This window comes from Rhinatrema bivittatum, chromosome 18 (assembly GCF_901001135.1).
Source record: "Rhinatrema bivittatum chromosome 18, aRhiBiv1.1, whole genome shotgun sequence".
Classification (NCBI taxonomy): Eukaryota; Metazoa; Chordata; class Amphibia; order Gymnophiona; family Rhinatrematidae; genus Rhinatrema; species Rhinatrema bivittatum.
In genome coordinates this window covers 812088-829108 of record NC_042632.1, presented here as the reverse complement: position 1 = coordinate 829108, position 17021 = coordinate 812088, and the positions used below count along the sequence as shown (strand labels likewise).

General features: G+C 44.8%; 1 protein-coding gene across 1 annotated transcript in view; it reads left to right on the top strand.

Moving 5' to 3' along the window:
* The window catches only part of LOC115079628 (dedicator of cytokinesis protein 2-like), a 991955-nt gene that overhangs the window by 896906 nt on the left and 78028 nt on the right, over nt 1-17021 (top strand). The window contains 1 exon segment of the mRNA XM_029583335.1: nt 15750-15877. Coding sequence (XP_029439195.1) covers nt 15750-15877 — 128 coding nt within the window.

Here is a 17021-nt window from a genome sequence, read left to right as displayed (position 1 = left end):
GAGTAAGACCCTCTTTGCAGCCCAGACTTACTCTGACTAGGGGACATGTGTTGGATTCGTGGACACTTGGGCCGATCGGAGCCGTAGGAAGAGCTGCTGTAGGTGGTAGAAGCAGTGACCCCGACCGGGAGGCGGCAAGGACAGACTGGTGGCAGGTCGAAGGCGGGACTCTGGAAGCCCTATGCGACCAAGGGCTCTGGCGAGGAAGGAGGTGATGGTGGCGCTGGCACGGCGTTGAGAAAACCTTCGCCCTGGAAGCTGATCCTCCCCCGAGAGGAGCTCGTAGGAGTTCGGCCGCTGGGACTTAGGAGATTCACCCTGGAAGCCGGAGTCCCCCCAGGAGGAGCCCGTAGGGACCCGGCCGCTGGGACTTAGGAGGGCCCGCGGGGGCCTGGTCAGCTGTAGTCCAAGGTCGAGTGCCGAAGGGTCGTTGCTCGCCGGTCCAGAGTCAGGAACCAATGGATCACCGTCAGCCAGTCCAAGATCAGGAGCCCGAGAGTCAACGTAAGCCAGTCCGAAGTCAGAAGCCAGAGGGTCAACGTAAGCCGGTCCGAGGTCAGAAGCCAGAGGGTCAACGTAAGCCGGTCCGAGGTCAGAAGCCAGAGGAAACCAAATGCCAGTCCGGAGTCAGGAGCCAAGAAGAAACGTCAGCCAATTCAAGTCAGGAGCCAAGGGAAAACAACAAGCGGAACGCAGCAACTGGAGACAGGAACAACCCTGGGAACCTCGTTGCAAGGCCCTGAGGAGAGGGACTGCAGGGCTTAAGTAGCCCTGCAGCATCTGACGTCACTGGGAGGATGGAGGCAGGTTTCCCGCGCCTGGCCCTTTAAGAATCGGGCCGAGACGCGCGCGTGCCCCTAGGGGGCGGAGCTAGCCACGGCGAGACGCCGGCTGCTCCAGCAGTGCAGGAGCCGCATGGAGGGAGCAGGGGCAGGCCCGAGCGCCGCGCGGGGATGCCGAGAGCGCCGCGGCGAGAGCCCCTGGAGACCCGAGGAGGGCCGGGAAGCCCCGGAATCCCGCGGAGGTAGGCAAAGCGGCCGGGGCCGACCCGGAGCCGCAACAACATGGACCAGGATGCTGTTTGCTTTTGAGTCTCTCTCCCCCGTGTTCCTTTCCATCTAATATCCCTCCTGGTGTCCATCCACAATCCAAAGCTTCCCATCTTTTCATGGTACCTTGTGAATCTTTGTTCATTATTTTGAATTTCTACAAAAGATGCCAGGCATTGGCCAGCAGCTAATCATGACCAGCTCATGTGTTTGTGTTTTTTTCCCCAGAAAATAATTGCTCTTTAAGAGGGCAATTTTTGAAGGGATCTCTGCAGATATAGAAGTTACCCACATATGTTGGCTGAAAATGTCTAACATGCAGAGTTCCATAAACTGCATACTTTCACCTGCATTGTAGCGAAAAGTGTTCTCAATGTGGGATTAGGCTGAGGGAGAAAACTGTTTATAAGTTTGAGTTTTCAAAACTCTGCATGCAGATTTGGTTGGAAAAAGTATCTCCAGAAAAAGCAGATGCAATCACTGAGTAATTTTTCCTTGGCAATTTTCAAAGTGAAAGTGTGCATGTACTTTTACATTGAAAATTGGTGCAAAGATCACAGGTAAAAACTACCCAGGGGTTTTTCAGCTCTGTAGCAGTATGAAAATTGTCCCTTTCCCTGTACATACCCAGACCAGTCCAGACTCCTGGGTTTTGCCTCCCTTCCAGCAGATGGACACAGAGAGAGTTTCACAGGCACCGCCTTATAACCCAGTGTGTTACCTGCTACACTTATTTCTCTGTCTCCAGCAGATGGAGGTGGTGCAAAAGTTACGGTTCTGTACTCAAGTTTAAAAAAAAAAAAAGAGAGAGAGGATAAAGGGGAAGAGAAATTTCTTCAGGAGTCTAACCTCCCAGGGGGGTTATTAGGTTTGTCACCTACATCCTCCCTGGATGTAGGTGACTAAGAAGTAGGGGTTGGGAACCCCAAATTTGCTCCTCTGGGTGCCGGAGGTGATAGCTAGGGACCAGCTTCCTCCCCTATAGCATGCAGCCTCTGCCATATCGTTAGGAACATATCCCTTTCTCTCTTTCTTCTTGCTGTTCTCTTTTATTGGATAAAGTTAAAAAGAAAGAAAGGGCTTCCTTTGGGCTCGAAGCGAAGAGCGGAGCAGGGGCTGCTTACTGGGGGGGGACCTGCTGGTGTGAGGGATCGCACGAAGGGCGGTGAGTTGGCTGCTGTGTTTTTTGGGCCTTTCCTACCTTCCCCCCATTAGTGTCGGCGCTTTCTGTGGGGCTTCCCTCTGCTGTATCATGCCTCATGGGAGCCAGTGTTCACGCTGTGGTGAGCAGCTCTGCATGTCGGCAGGCCAATGCTCCCATTGTCTTCCCGGAGGGGAGGGTCCTCCAACGGTGCCATGGCAGCACTGGTGAAGGAGCACAGCACCAGGCAAATGCCTGCTGCGAAGGAGCCTCAGGCCAACCTGTTCCCCCTCAGTGTGGGAACGGCAGCCATTTTGAGCGCTTTTTGCACGGCTGAAGAGAGATGGACAGGGGGAGAGGATCTCCCTCTGGCACTATCTCCTGCCGAGTTGAGCCTCGATGAGGCCCGGGGAGCGAGTGGTGCCAAGTCCTTACAATGAGACGCTGCCAGCCCACTCCTTGGTTCCACTTATTGGGGGTCTGCTGACTCTTTTTTTTTTTTTTTACCAGGAGTGGGTCAATATCACATCAGACCAGTAGGTTCTAAGGGTCATAGAACACAGCTATGTGTTAGAGTTTGCTCAACCGCTCAGAAACCTGTTTCTGGTGTCTCCCTGTGGGTCCCCTGCAAAGAAGCTTGTCATTCAACAGACCATCCAGAGGCTCCAGAGTCTGGGAGCCATTGTTCCTGTACCCCACAAAGAGCAAGGAAAGTACAATTAAGAAAACAAAAAAGTCATGAGATAGGAAACGATGTCCTTTTCAGGATTGCAAGTCAGTTAAAAGACAGGAAACAGTAGCATTAAATGGTCAGTTTTCATAGTGGAAAAAGGTAAACATTGGAGTGCCTCAGAGATCTGTACTAGGACCTGTGCTTTTTAATATATTTATAAATAATCTGGAAAGGGGCATGAAAAGTGAGGTGCTTATATTTGTGGATGACATAAAATAATGCAGAGCAGTTAAATCTCAAGCAAATTGGAAAAGTGGAAGATTGGGCATCAAAATGGCAGATGAAATTTAATGTGTACAAGTGCAAGATGATACATATAGAGGAAAATAATCATTGCTGTGGTTACACACTGTCAGGTTCCACATTAGGAGTTACCACCCAGGAAAGAGATCTAGGCATCATAGTGGATAATTCATTGAAATCGTTGGCTTAGTGTGCTGTAGGGATGTGCATTCGTTTTCAACAAATGTGCAATAGACAACTCATAAGTCCCTGTTCGTTTGATTCGTAGATTCGCGAAACACATTACAATCCCCCACGAATGAAACACATCATATTAGTTTCATTCTTTTGGTTCGCAATGATTTCTTAGCGGCCATTTGAAATAGAAGAAGGCCATGTGAGAGTATCTATAGCAACAACCAGCTCTTTCCTGTGAGTCATAAGTGACCTCATAGCCCAGTCATACAGTGGGTCAAGGAGACCAGAATGGCAACGTATCAGAGTTAAGCATTTTTATAATGCAGCCAATCGCTGCTCTCAGTGCTCTGTGATGCTGTTCCTGATGTACTATTTATACCTTAAGCACGTGGCGTGCCATGCACTTTTTTCTCGGCTGTTGTTTGGGGCGGTGGCTTTACTCAGAGCTAGTCTGTGTTTCAAATCTGTGCCGGCCAGGCTTTTTTTTACTGCACTTTTTTTTTATTGAACTCAGACTGTCTCTCTGTCTCTCCCACTGAGACAAGCTGCCAGCAGTGGCATTTTGTTGCTGATCTTACCCCCCTGGGGTACGTTGCAGGCAGGGTATGGGTGGTGTGGGTGGGAGATAGTGTGAGAGTTGCAGTGGCTGTCTGGGAGTTGGTATTTTCAAAGAAGAAGCAGCATCACTAGGAATTGTGCTTGCTCAGGCTTCCAGTCTTGACTCTGGAGTTTCATTTTTTTTGTGCACATACAGCAGTTTCAGTTGTAGTGTACTGTACAGCAAGGCACTGCACTGTGCATCTAGTTTTCCAGACTCACATAGATTGGTACAGCAGTGTTCTTTTAATCCAAATCCCCAGTAGGCATCTTGAGTTTAAATTTTATTTTGTGCATATACAGCAGTCTCAGTTGTAGTGTACAGTAAGCACTGCACTGTGCATCTGTGTGTATGTGTGTAGTTTTCCACACTCACATATATTGGTACAGAGGTATTCATTCTCCAATAAAAAAATAATTCATTTAATTGAAATCCCTAGTAGGCAGTGACATTAAATCCATGATGTCAGGAAAAGGTAGACGAGTGATTGGGACTGGCAGAGGAGGCACTTCGAAAGGCAGTGCCAGTCCCCCATTAAAGTTAAAAAGGGAGCTGTTCCAATCTAAAATCTCTGGAGGGGCAGGCAGTTCCATCCGGAAAAAACTGAAATTTAAAGATGACGTACCACCACCAGCTGTTTCACTACAAGGGCCTGACCTCAACTGATGTGCCTGCCCATCCAGCCGTTACATCACTACAAGGGCCTGACCCCAAACACTGTGCCTGTCTGTCCAGCCCTTACGTCACTACAAGGAACTGACCTCAAACGCTGTGTCTGTCTAGTTCTAGTATCTCTAATTTCAGTTTCATGTATTTGTGCATCACTTCTTTCCAGAAAATTCTTTTTCCTGTTTTGTAACATTTGGAATGTAAGAATATAAAAAGCTGACTTTAAGATGTTTGGAGCTTGCATATTTCATATGTTTAATAGTTTTCATGACCTTCATAATATGGGCCATTTTCCCTAAATCTTTCTTAGGTGCCAACATTAATGTTTCTAGTACTATAGAAAACTGGTGGTAGTTATACTCTAGTTCATCCTCTGTGTTCCCATAGTTTACAGAGGCACTGTGTAGGGTACAAAGTCAACAAAGGTTGATATTGTAGATTTGGACTTGAGTAGCAGTTTTCTTATTTCTGAGAGCTCTTTAAGTTCCTTTGTCATCAGCTGAAGTGCATAAGTACAGTTAATAGCTTCTGGATTAATATAACAATTAATTAATATAATTAATTAATATAACAGTTAATATAACTTGCCTAATATTACACACGATGTAATTTTGGTATATAATGCTTACCATGTAAGCACTTACGTTTCTGCTTATTTGCTTTGTTCTCCTGTTAGAAATTGTTTAATCTATCCTTTCCTCTAACTACCAAGTTCCACATTCCCTGTTATAATGTAATTTCTTGCTTCCATTGTTAACTGGTTTTTTCCCCCTAGTTCATTGTAAACCGGTATGATAAGACCTGGTCTTGAGCATCGGTATATTAAAAGAATTCAAATAAATAAATAAATAAATAAATAAAATAAATAATCTTCAGCTCAGTTCTTGTTTCACAAATGGCAGTCTCTATTGCTCTAAAAGCATCCTCTGTTGAATTATCTTTCACAAATGAAAAAATGCCATTTTCATCTGGCAGTGAACCAGTTCAGGAAGAAGTGACAGATCAAACCACAACATACCTGCACAAAAGAAAGTGAACTCTCCCCGGGTATAGCCTATCTCTTGGTACCCGCTGACACATGTTGAACCAGAACCGCTGTTCACATGGAAACCTCCTCCACATCGCAACACTTTCTGAGACTCATGCCCCACTCTGGGGCAACCCATTTCAGGAGCCCTTTCCTGCGCAAAGGAAAGGGAACTCTCCCTGGGTGTCGCCTATCACTTAACACCCGCTGACACATGTTGAACCGCTGTTTATTTGGAAACCTCCTCCACCTCGGCCTTCAAAATTCTCGTTTGTATATCTGCTACATCCACCAGATTTTAAAAGACAAGTGAGAGCTCACTAGACGCCAACAGAACTACCACACTCTAGGGGCGAACCCATTCTAGGGAGCCCTTTCCTGCACAAAGGAAAGGCAACTCTCCCTGGGGCTCTTGTTTGAATATTTGCTACTATCACCAAGATCTGCACCCGCAGCAGCTCCACCCAACCCAGGCATAGTTCATCATGTTTCAGGTCCTAGCACGCGTGTTAGACTCCTTAGTCCGTGTTTCAAGACAGGTCGGGTGGACAGTATGCCCCGGTTGACAGTCGTGCCGCACGCAGGGGGCCCATCTCCCTTCACCCCTCTCCCCTCTTCTTCAGTTCTGACAAGCTTGTTTGCTGTTTGAGCTCTCTCAAAGTGTCTCACATCTTTATTCAATTGCTATTGCTAGTTTGCTATAATTCATTTTCTATTGCTGAAGAAGATATTTGTTCTTTTTTGCTGCTGTGCCTGCCAGGCAGCCAGGCTTTTTTTCACTGCACGTTTTTTTATTGAACTACTTGTTGACTATCGGTCTCGTGCCAGTATTTAGCCTTAGATGGAGTTTACCACCCACTTTCAGCTGCATTCACAAACAACCCGACTCTGAGAAGACCTGGTCTCTGCGTGCTGGGGGCCACTACTACCGGCCTAACACCATCCACGGGCTGAGCCTCATCTTGTCTTGCCTCCTTGTCTTTCCCCTGTTAACACCACAGTGACCTGACTACCTCAGCTCTGCCAGCCTGTCTTGCCCCTATCAAAACCCCAGGGACCAGACTACCTCCACTCTGTCTTGCCCCTATCAACTTTCTGCCACTCTGCCTTGCTGCCATACACCAGACGATTCACTCTACTCCTTGTGCTGATCTTGCCACTATCATGGTTCCTCAATGTGTTGGTGCTAGTCTTTCTGCTGCTTTGTCCCTTTATCGGCGCCTCGTGGTTTTTTCTGACACTTTCTGCTTGCTGTGTTCCCCCTTCATTGTGCTGTAAGATGTTGATGCCACTTGTCTTGCCACTTTGCCTTTCGTGCTGCCTTCGAGGGTTCATGCAACTGTTATTGGTGCTCTCTTTTGAAGCTGTGGTGTGGCTTTTACACTCTTGCTGCTGCTTTGTAGGGATGTGAATCGTGTGCCCGATCGTCTTAACGATCGAAATCATCTGGCAGGAGAAGAAAATCGTGTTTGGCACGATTTTTTAGTTAAATAATCGTTTTTTCCGATTAGTGCGCACTAACGGGAGTGCACTAATATGGGATATGGCACTGTGTGCAGGAAGATCACAACACCCCTGGTATTAGGGATAGGGCACTGCGTGCAGGAAGATCACAACACTCCTGGTATCAGGGATAGGGCACTGCATGCAGGAAGATCACAACACCCCTGGTATCAGGGTTAGGGCACTGAGTGTAGGAAGATCACAACACTCCCGGTATCAGGGATAGGGCACTGTGTGCAGGAAGATCACAACACTCCCGGTATCAGGGATACGGCACTGCATGCAGGAAGATCACAACACTCCTGGTATCAGGGATAGGGCACTGAGTGCAGGAAGATCACAACACTCCCGGTATCAGGGCTAGGGCACAAGTTCTAGTCACATTGACTGATCACATTACTTTTTTTGTCAAGCTACCAACTGTTTCCATTTCCTATCCCCCATATACTGTCAGTGGGAACCTTGGTAACATGAATAAATAAGAGGGCAGCCAATAGGAATACATATTCATTCCTAAACTGACCTTAACTGACCTGAAAAGTGTCAAATTGTATCATTTTCTGTTAGTGCGCACTAACCCGATTAACGATTTTTTAACGATAAATCGTTAGAATTCCTATTGTATCATGTTTAAGACGATTTTAGACGATTTAAGACGATTTTAAAATTATCGGACGATAATTTTAATCGTTGAAAAACGATTCACATCCCTACGCTTTGCACCTCTGTTAAAGCACACTTGCCACTCCTGGTATCCCTTTGCCCCTTTACAGTGCCTTAGGCTATTCATGCCACTTTGGTGTCACTTTGCCACAGTCTAAGTACCTTGGAGCTCGTTTCTCGTTTTGATGATTGCTACCCAGAAGTTTCATCAGAATTGATAAGAAAACCCCAATTCTGCAGCCAAAAATAGGCTGCAAATACTTCCCCCATTGACTTTAATGGCAAGTGAAAAACGAATGAAACTAATAAACAAATTGGTTTTCCCCCCTATGAAACTAATGAAATGAATTTGGGTCCCGGTGAAATGAAAAACAAAATGAATTTTTTTCCTTCTGCACTACCTCTAGTCCGGAATTTGTTTCTCTCCCTTTAACTTAACTTTATATTTCTCTTCTAGCTTCCTAAGCTTCCAAGTTCACAGTCCTCATTGTAATGTAACTTTGTTTTTTCTTCCTTTATCTAGTTATTTTACCCCTGTTCGATGTAAACCGTCCTGATATGGTATTTTAACCATGAAGGTCGGTATAGAAAAAATGTTAAATAAATAAATAAATAAAATCCCTAGTGTGCTGCAGCAGTCAAAAAAGCAAATAGAATGTTAGAAATTATTAGGAAGGGAATGGCGAATAAAATGGTGGATGTCATAATGCCTCTATAACGCTCCATGGTGAGACTGCACCTTGATTACTGTGTGCAGTTCTGTTCACCACATCTCTAGTGAAATTGGGTTTTAAAAATGTTTGGATAAGTTCTTAGAGCAGAAGTCTATAAACTGCTATTAATCAAAAAGGAATAGTACCTTAGGATGTATTCATTTAAGCCCTAATTTAGAAAGCCTGTGCATGTATAATGCAGGAGATATGCACATGGCCATGCCAAGCACATTTTAGAACCAGCCTGACCATGCGCATATCTCCCGGTACACGCAGGAGTACTGGGCCATCTAAAAAGGGCGGGCTGAGGGTGGGGGGATGGGCTGGGGGCCGGCCCGGACAGCACCATTAGAAGCTGAGCTGGGGAAGTTACTTCTGCTGGGAAGGTGCAGTAAGTTTGAAAACAACAAAATTTTGGCTAGCTAGGTAGAGATGAGGGGACAAGGTAGGGAAGGGTAGTTAGGGAAGTTCCCTCCCAGTCCATGCCTTAATTGGAGCAGACTCGGAGGGAACTGGGAAAGGTCTACTCGCGTTGCCGCATGTATTTTTTTAAAATCCCCATTACATGCATTACACGACATCTGCCCATACATGTGCACACCGATATTAAAATCGCCTGCAGATGTGCGCTTGGGAATCATATTTTATAACATGCGTGCGGCAACATACACATGTTATAAAATCAGCGCATCCATTTGCGTGCGCCAGGAACCAAGCACACATGGACGCCCGTACTTGTTTTTGAAAATTGACCCCTTGATATTTGGGTACTTGTGACTTGGTTGGCCACTGTTGGACAGAGGATACTGGGCTTGATGGACCCAGTATGGCATATTTTATGTTCCTTGAAATACACTGCAAATGTGTCTGCTAAATTTAACCCTGGGGCTGGGGTGGGCACAGTATTAGGAGTTGAGATAGATTAACAGATTGAAATAATTCTCTGGGGTTACTGAAAGCCATTGATAACTTGGAGAAGGTATACGCTTTTTTGTAGCATTAGTGGCATCTTGGTAGTTTGAGAGGGAAACACAATAATTAGATAAGTTTGATGGAGTATGGTAATGTCACCATTTCCTTTCTGTTCTCCTCACTAATCTTTTTTGTTGTTGCAAATCATTATTAAATCAGGGTCAGTTTTGGGTCTTTTCTTAGTGATTGTTTTCCTTGGTATTAATTTATCAAGAGCAGTGTTTAGTGAAGTTATCCATATGTTTAGCTATTCTACTGGGGAACACCATTGCTAGGAGTTTCTAGCATGGGTATAAACTCAGTATGGAGGTCATCGGGATTTATGAAGCCTCACTTCATTATTGTAGTTTGAGGTTTGAAGATGAGGGATTTTGTTGCAAAGAAGTTAGTGAGAAGGAAATCAGGAAATGGTTATGCCATGGGATTTCCTTAGCAGAGACATTTGCAGTAGAAATGGAAAATGCAGCAGCATTTACAAATCAAGAGTTCCAGCTCTGAGTGGGAACAGAGATGATCTCTTGTCATCCATATGCAGAGAATGTGCTAGAAAGGTAACAGTGGCATGGGTCAAGATAGGAGCATCAATATGGAGAATGAAATCCCCTAAAATAACGATTTTAGTAAGGTCGAGATTAGCATTCATAAGCAATTCTATGAAGGAAAAAGAGTTATGGGCTAGTAAACCAGGAGGACATTAGGTGAGACAAATATTCAGGGAGATTTCAAGCAAAGAATGTTATAGAAAGGTTATAGAATGTTAAAGAATGTTATAGAATGTTAAAGAATGTTATAGAAAGGTTATAGAAAGGTAGATCTTAGCAAATTTAGGTGGCTCTTAAAAAGGTTGCTAGACAATCCCCCCTACAATCTACACGAGATTGGTATACATATGAAAAGTTTAGTGGGCAACATGAATTTAAAATGGAAATGATATAATCCTTTAGCCATATTTCTGTGATAATAGAAACAGAAATGATGGCAGAAAAAGACCAATCGGCCCATCCAGTCTGCCCAGCAAGCTCCCACACTTATTTTCCCATACTTATCTGTTTCACCAACCACCAAGTTCAGGGCCCTTGTTGGTAACTGATTCAAATTTCCTGCCATCCCATGCCATTGATGCAGAGAGTAATGCTGGAGTTGCATCAAAAGGTGTATAAGTCTTAATGGTTAAAGGTAATTGCCGCATCAAGCAAGTTACCCCGATGCTTGTTTACCCAGACTGCACAGATCAATGCCTTGTTGGATGTTGTCTTAATGTAAATCCTCTTTTCCATATCTATCTCTGCCATTTAAACAGAGAGCAACGCTGTATATGCATTCAAAGTGATGTATCAGGCTTAATTGGTTTAGGGTAGTAACTGTCATAATAAGCAAGCTACCCCCACGCTTATTTATTTACCCAGATTGTGAAGTTCAGTCCTTGTTGGTTGTTATCTGAATGCAAATCCTCTTTTCCACATTTCCCCTTGCCATTGAAGCAGAGAGCAATGTTGGAGTTGCATTAACCGTGCAAAGGCTTATTGAGTAAGGATAGTAATCACCAGGTAGTAGCCTCCATTCCAGTAAGCCACCCCCATGGGTCTTCTCTTCATTCCCATCTTCTAGCCTTTATGGATCCACAGTGTTTATCCCATGCCTCTTTGAAATCCTTCACAGTTTTAGTCTTCACCACTTCCTCCGGAAGGGCATTTCAGGCATCCACCACCCTCTCCATGAAGAAATACTTCCTGACATTGGTTCTGAGTCTTCCTCCCTGGAGTTTCAAATTGTGACCCCTAATTCTACTGATTTTTTTCCAACGTAAAAGGTTTGTTGACTATGGATCATTAAAACCTTTCAAGTATCTGAATGTCTGTATCATATCACCCCTGCTTCTCCTCTCCTCCAGGGTATACATATTTAGGTTCTTCAATCTCTCCTCATAAGTCATTTTATGAAGACCATCCACCTTTTTGGTCGCCCTTCTCTGGACCGCCTCCTACAAAGACAATAAGGAGAAACAGAGATCAGTAAGTCATGTATAACAGCAGATTTCATAGAAATAAACTGAGCATTAACTAATGTTATGTGTGCCATTCACAGTAGACCCACGGCGCGGCTCCCCTCACCTTCTTACACGGTCTCCAGTGCCTGGTTCCTCCTCGCTAGCGGTGGTGGGCCGCCAGCTCCAACCTCAGGCCACCCCCGGTGCCTCCGGCTCTGCCATGGTCCCCAGTGTTGCCAGCCATGATGCCATTGTTCGACGGGCCTCTCCGCGTGGCCCGTGGAGAGATGCCACCACCCTCGCCGTGCCCCACTCTAGGCATGCACATGCGCATCGTTAATCTTTTAAAGGGCCCGCAGCAAGAACCTGGCCGCAGCCCCGGATGATGACGTCAGACTCTCCAGTGTATTTAAGCTCAGGCCTCACTTTATAGCATTGCCTTTGCAACATGTCTCCTCGTACTCAGAGTACTCATTGCTGATAGAGAATCCTCTCTATTCCTTGTTCCTGACCTTCATTGTTCCCAGTTCCTGTCTTCATCGTTCCTGCCTTGTCTATGTTTTGGACTGACTCTATGGATATCGACTTTGCTTTGTTCAACTACACTATTGCTTATCTCCAGCCCCGGACCTCTGCTATGCCTGACTACTCTACTGCCTATCTCCAGCCCCAGACCTCTACTATGCCTGACTACTCTACTGCCTATCTCCAGACCCAGACCTCTGCTATGCCTGACTATGCCTGACTTCCCCGTGATCTGACTATCGCCTTGATTGACTACACTATAGACTTCTCCGTGTTCAGAATTGCTTGCCACGACCTCTGCTTGCCGCCGGCTCCGACCTAAGCCTGTAAGTGATGTCTCTCTGAGCCTATTCCCTGGACACGGACTTAACAGGCTCTGGCCTATCTTTTCTTGAGCACCTCCAGCTACTCCTCATTCCATTGGCGCCAAAGTTCCAGTACCAAACCCAGTCCAGGGTAGGACTACACCATCTATCGATTGCTGTCTCTGGGCTGAACCAACTTCTCTCGCAAACCAACCTCAAGGCCCACCTAAGTCCTGCTGGCCCCGGCACCCAAAAGCTCAACCCACGGGGAATGAGGGCTGGTAGAGGTGAAGCTCCAGCGGCCTCTACCTTCAGCCCACGCCACCTGCCAATGATGGGGACCTGTAGGTCCTCACCTACGGGTTGCGTCAACCCCACCTTGGCCCAAGGATCCACCTCCGACGCAATAACTAAGAGAAATAGTAGGGCTGTGGAGATGAGCAATGACTGAGATTGCTGTAGAGAGACATGAAAAAGCACTGACCTAGTTGGAGGTGTTTGTCTGTGGCTAGAAATACCATTAGTTCCATACTGTCCTCGGCCCATGATGGTTGGAATTTCCTCATGACTCATAGAAGCAAAAGAAATGGACTCACCGATAGTAGAAGTAGTCAAGTTAAACCTGAGGAACTTCAGGCTGAAGGCTAATTCACTAATGAGACAAAAATTAAGTGCATGAAAGGGGCAGGCTCCTTTGGCAGGCTCTTTCATGTGCACAATGGAGATGTACACCCCAGAATTAATGCCTGGCACCTGTGATGATGTCAGTCAGTAGGCAGGGCATCTGGTGATACTAGTCACTACAGATCCAAGTCTAATGGGATGGGAAGCGCATTTCAAAATCAGATTGTTCAGGAACTATGGACACAGGAGCCTCATGGTCTGTCGACATTTTAGAAACCAGGACAATATGATAAGCTCTTTATCACTTTCTACGCATACTGAAGAGAAGAGCAGTATGAGTTCTTTGCAACAGTGCAACTGCAGTGGCATATGTAAACAAACAGGGCAAAACTCGTAGTCATGGAATATCTGAGGAAACAAATCTCCCATTTCCTTGGGCAGAAAGAAATCAACAGATTTCAGTAATACACATTCCAGGACAGGAAAAATTGCAAGCCAGTTTTCTCAGCAGAAATCTTCTATTTGATTCCATGATATAATAGTACCATGTTATATTGTAATATAGTTATAATCTACCTTGTTATACTGTTACCGTGTTATAATGTAATATAGTTATATTCTTCCATGTTACAATGTAAAATAGGGCGGACACCGCCCTATCTCTCAGTTTCCTGTAAACCGATGTGATATTTCGATCGAATGTCGGTATATAAAATAAATAAATAAATAAATAGATCCAGATGAGTGTGAACTCAGTTAAGAAGCATTTCAGAAAATATTGAATTGATGGAGCACACCACAAATAAATCTTATGGCAGCTCAAAATAAAATCCAAAATTTATCAATTTTACATTTGATGCAAAGAATATAGAAGTGAAGGGCTGGATGTACTAGTTCAGATATGGCCAAAAGTGAATGTATGTTTTGCCACCATGGCCTTTGATAGGATGGACATTGGAAAAATAGAGAAGGAAAAAGCTTGGGTAATGCTAGTGGCACCAGATGTCCAGGAAGACCATGGTATACGGATCTACTGAGATTACAAATTGATCAACCTCTACAGTTATCAGGATATCAGGGACTCCTGGTTCAGAGGCCAATAATAATAGAGGACCCATTCACCATTTTATCTTATGGCACGGTACTTAAAAGGTCAAGATCATGTATAAAAGGCTACTCTCCCTCTGTGATCTCTACTCTGAAGACAAGAAATAATTCAACAACATTAGTATATGTATGTATCCGGTGCTTATTTGAGGCATATTGTAAAGAATGTGTAGTGTCTCCCTGGAAGGCAGCTATTTCAAAAAATTTACATTTTCTACAAGGTTTAGAAAAGGATCTAGCTCTAAATTCATTAAAGGAACAGCTAGCATCAAAGGGATCTCTTCATATCCCATCCAGATGTTGCTTGCTTTCTGCTTCAGTGGAATCTACATTTGGTATTGAAAGCATTAGTTTCAACTTCATTTGAACCTCTGAAGCACGCATCTATTAAGGATCTTATATTACAGATGTTTTTTCTGGTTGCAGTATCATCTGCTAGATGTATTTCTGAGATCCTTTCTAAAATTTCACTTTGCATTAGTTACTATTTGTCCAGTTCCATCTTTTTTGCCGAAGATGGTTTCAAGTTTCTATCTAAATTTGTTTTTTCAAAAGAAGATTGTGAATGAAAAACGAATTCTTTGATGTATCTGGATGTGCAATGGATTCTTCTAAGACATTTAGAAGCCACTAATTATTTTCATAAATAAGACAAATTATTTGTCTTATTTGGTGAACCACACTAAGGTGAAGCACCATCACAAGCTACCTTAGCAAGGTGGATTAAGCAAACAATTTCCTCAGCTTATATATTAAAGGGATGTTAGACTCCAGACATTATTAGAGCCCATTCCACAAGAGCTCAGTCTTCATCTTGAGCAGAAGCTGTGGCTGTACATCCTATGGATATTTGTAAAGCTGCCACATGATCTTCATTACATTTCTTTACTAAACATTATAGATTGGATGTTCTCACAAAAGAAGATGCTCCTGTATGTAATCCGCTTTGAAGGGTCAAAAAGTAAAATATATATAAATAGACATGTTTGTATCTTTTGAAGCAAGCCTATTCAGACTGGGTCTAACATTCTTCCTCCCAGGAGGTCGTTCAGCGAGGCGCCGGAACCCTCGCTGAACGACCTCCTGCAGTCGATCTCCTGCCGGCGCCATTTTCCGTACGAAAACGATTCGCGGCGGGAAATCGCTCCCTGACCCCCGCTGGACCTCCAGGAACTTTTGGCCAGCTTGTGGGGGGCCTCCTGACCCCCACGAGACTTGCCAAAAGTCCAGCGGGGGTCCGGAAGGACCTCCTGCCGTCCAATCTTTTTCGTCTATGGCCGCCGCCATTTTTCGGCGCCATTTTGGAAAATGGCGCCGGCCGAAGACGACAAGATGCAGGAGCAGGAGCCCGTTCCGGACCGCTGCCATTCCGGACCGCCGCTGGACCCGCAGGTTATTTAAGTTATTTGGGGGGGGTTCGGGAGGGTGGGGGATTTAATTTAAAGGGTCGGGGGTGGGTTTTAGGGGGTTTTAGTGTGCCGGCTCACGATTCTAACGATTTATAACGATAAATCATTAGAATCTGTATTGTATTGTGTTCCATAACGGTTTAAGACGATATTAAAATTATCGGACGATAATTTTAATCGTCCTAAAACGATTCACATCCCTATAATATAGCACTAGTCAGAGGAGATCTGTATGTGGGCTGTGAAAGGGACATATTCAGCAGCAGTGGCACTACCACAGCATTCATCTGTTCCTTCTCTGCAGCCTGATTTTGATGACAGAAGAGTTGGACGTCCAAGATCGATACTAAGATCGTACCGACAGATATCCATCATTTCTTTGGCTTCTGTGAACTCTGACTGTAGTACTCCAACCAAACCTGCACCGGAAAGGTCAGTCATTAGTATCACACAATGATCTCACCATAGCACAAGTAAAGCAGTGCATCGCTAGCTTACTGCACATTCTCACTATATCATAAGTAAAGGAGAGCATTGCTAGCTTATTGCACGCTTTCAATACATGAAAAGAAAAGCATAGCATCTCTAGCTTACTGCACATACCAAATCACAAGTAAAGCACAATATCACTAGCTTACTACACACTCTCACCATATCACATATAAAGCACAGCATTGCTAACAAACGGGCCGATACAGTACACTGCACTCCAGTGGAGCGCACTGTTACCCCACGTTTGGACGCATGTTTTTGATGCGCTAGGTCTACCCCTTATTCAGTAAGGGGTAATAACGCGTCAAAAACGCGTGTCCAATCTCCCCAAAACTAATAGCGCCTGCAACATACAAATGCATGTTGATGGCCCTATTAGTTATTCCCACGCGATACAGAAAGTAAAATGTGCAGCCAAGCCACACATTTTACTTTCAGAAATTAGTACCTACCCAAAGGTAGGCATTAATTTTGCCGGCGCCGGGGAAGTGAACAGAAAAGCAGTAAAAACTGCTTTTCTGTGCACCCTCCGACAATATCATGGCGATATTAAGTCAGAGGTCCTAAAAGTTTAAAATAAAAAATAAAAAAAAAAATTTAGAATCGGCCCGTGGCTCGCAGGTTGAAAACCAGATGCTCAATTTTGCTGTCGTCCGATTTCTGAACCGTGGCTGTCAGCGGGTTTGAGAATCAACACCGGCAAAATTGAACGTCGGCTGTCAAACTCGCTGACAGCCGCCGCTTCCGTCAAAAAAGAGGCGCTAGGGACGCGCTAGTGTCCCTAGCGCCTCTTTTTACTGCAGGCCCTCATTTGCATAGGCCACCCTCCTGAATTGCGCGCCCAGGAGATTGGCCTGTGCGCACGCCGGGAGAGCGGGCATTCGCCATCTCTCCCACGCGTTTTTCTGAATCGGCCTGATTGTGTGCTCTCACCTCCAGCAATTTGTACTGGTACTTGATAAAGTAATGTGGTTGTTGTTGGTCTACTTGAATGGACAGAAATAAAAAATAAAAATATATCAGGCAATACCTTTTTATTGGACTAACTTAATACATTTCTTGACTAGCTTTCAACTGTTAACAT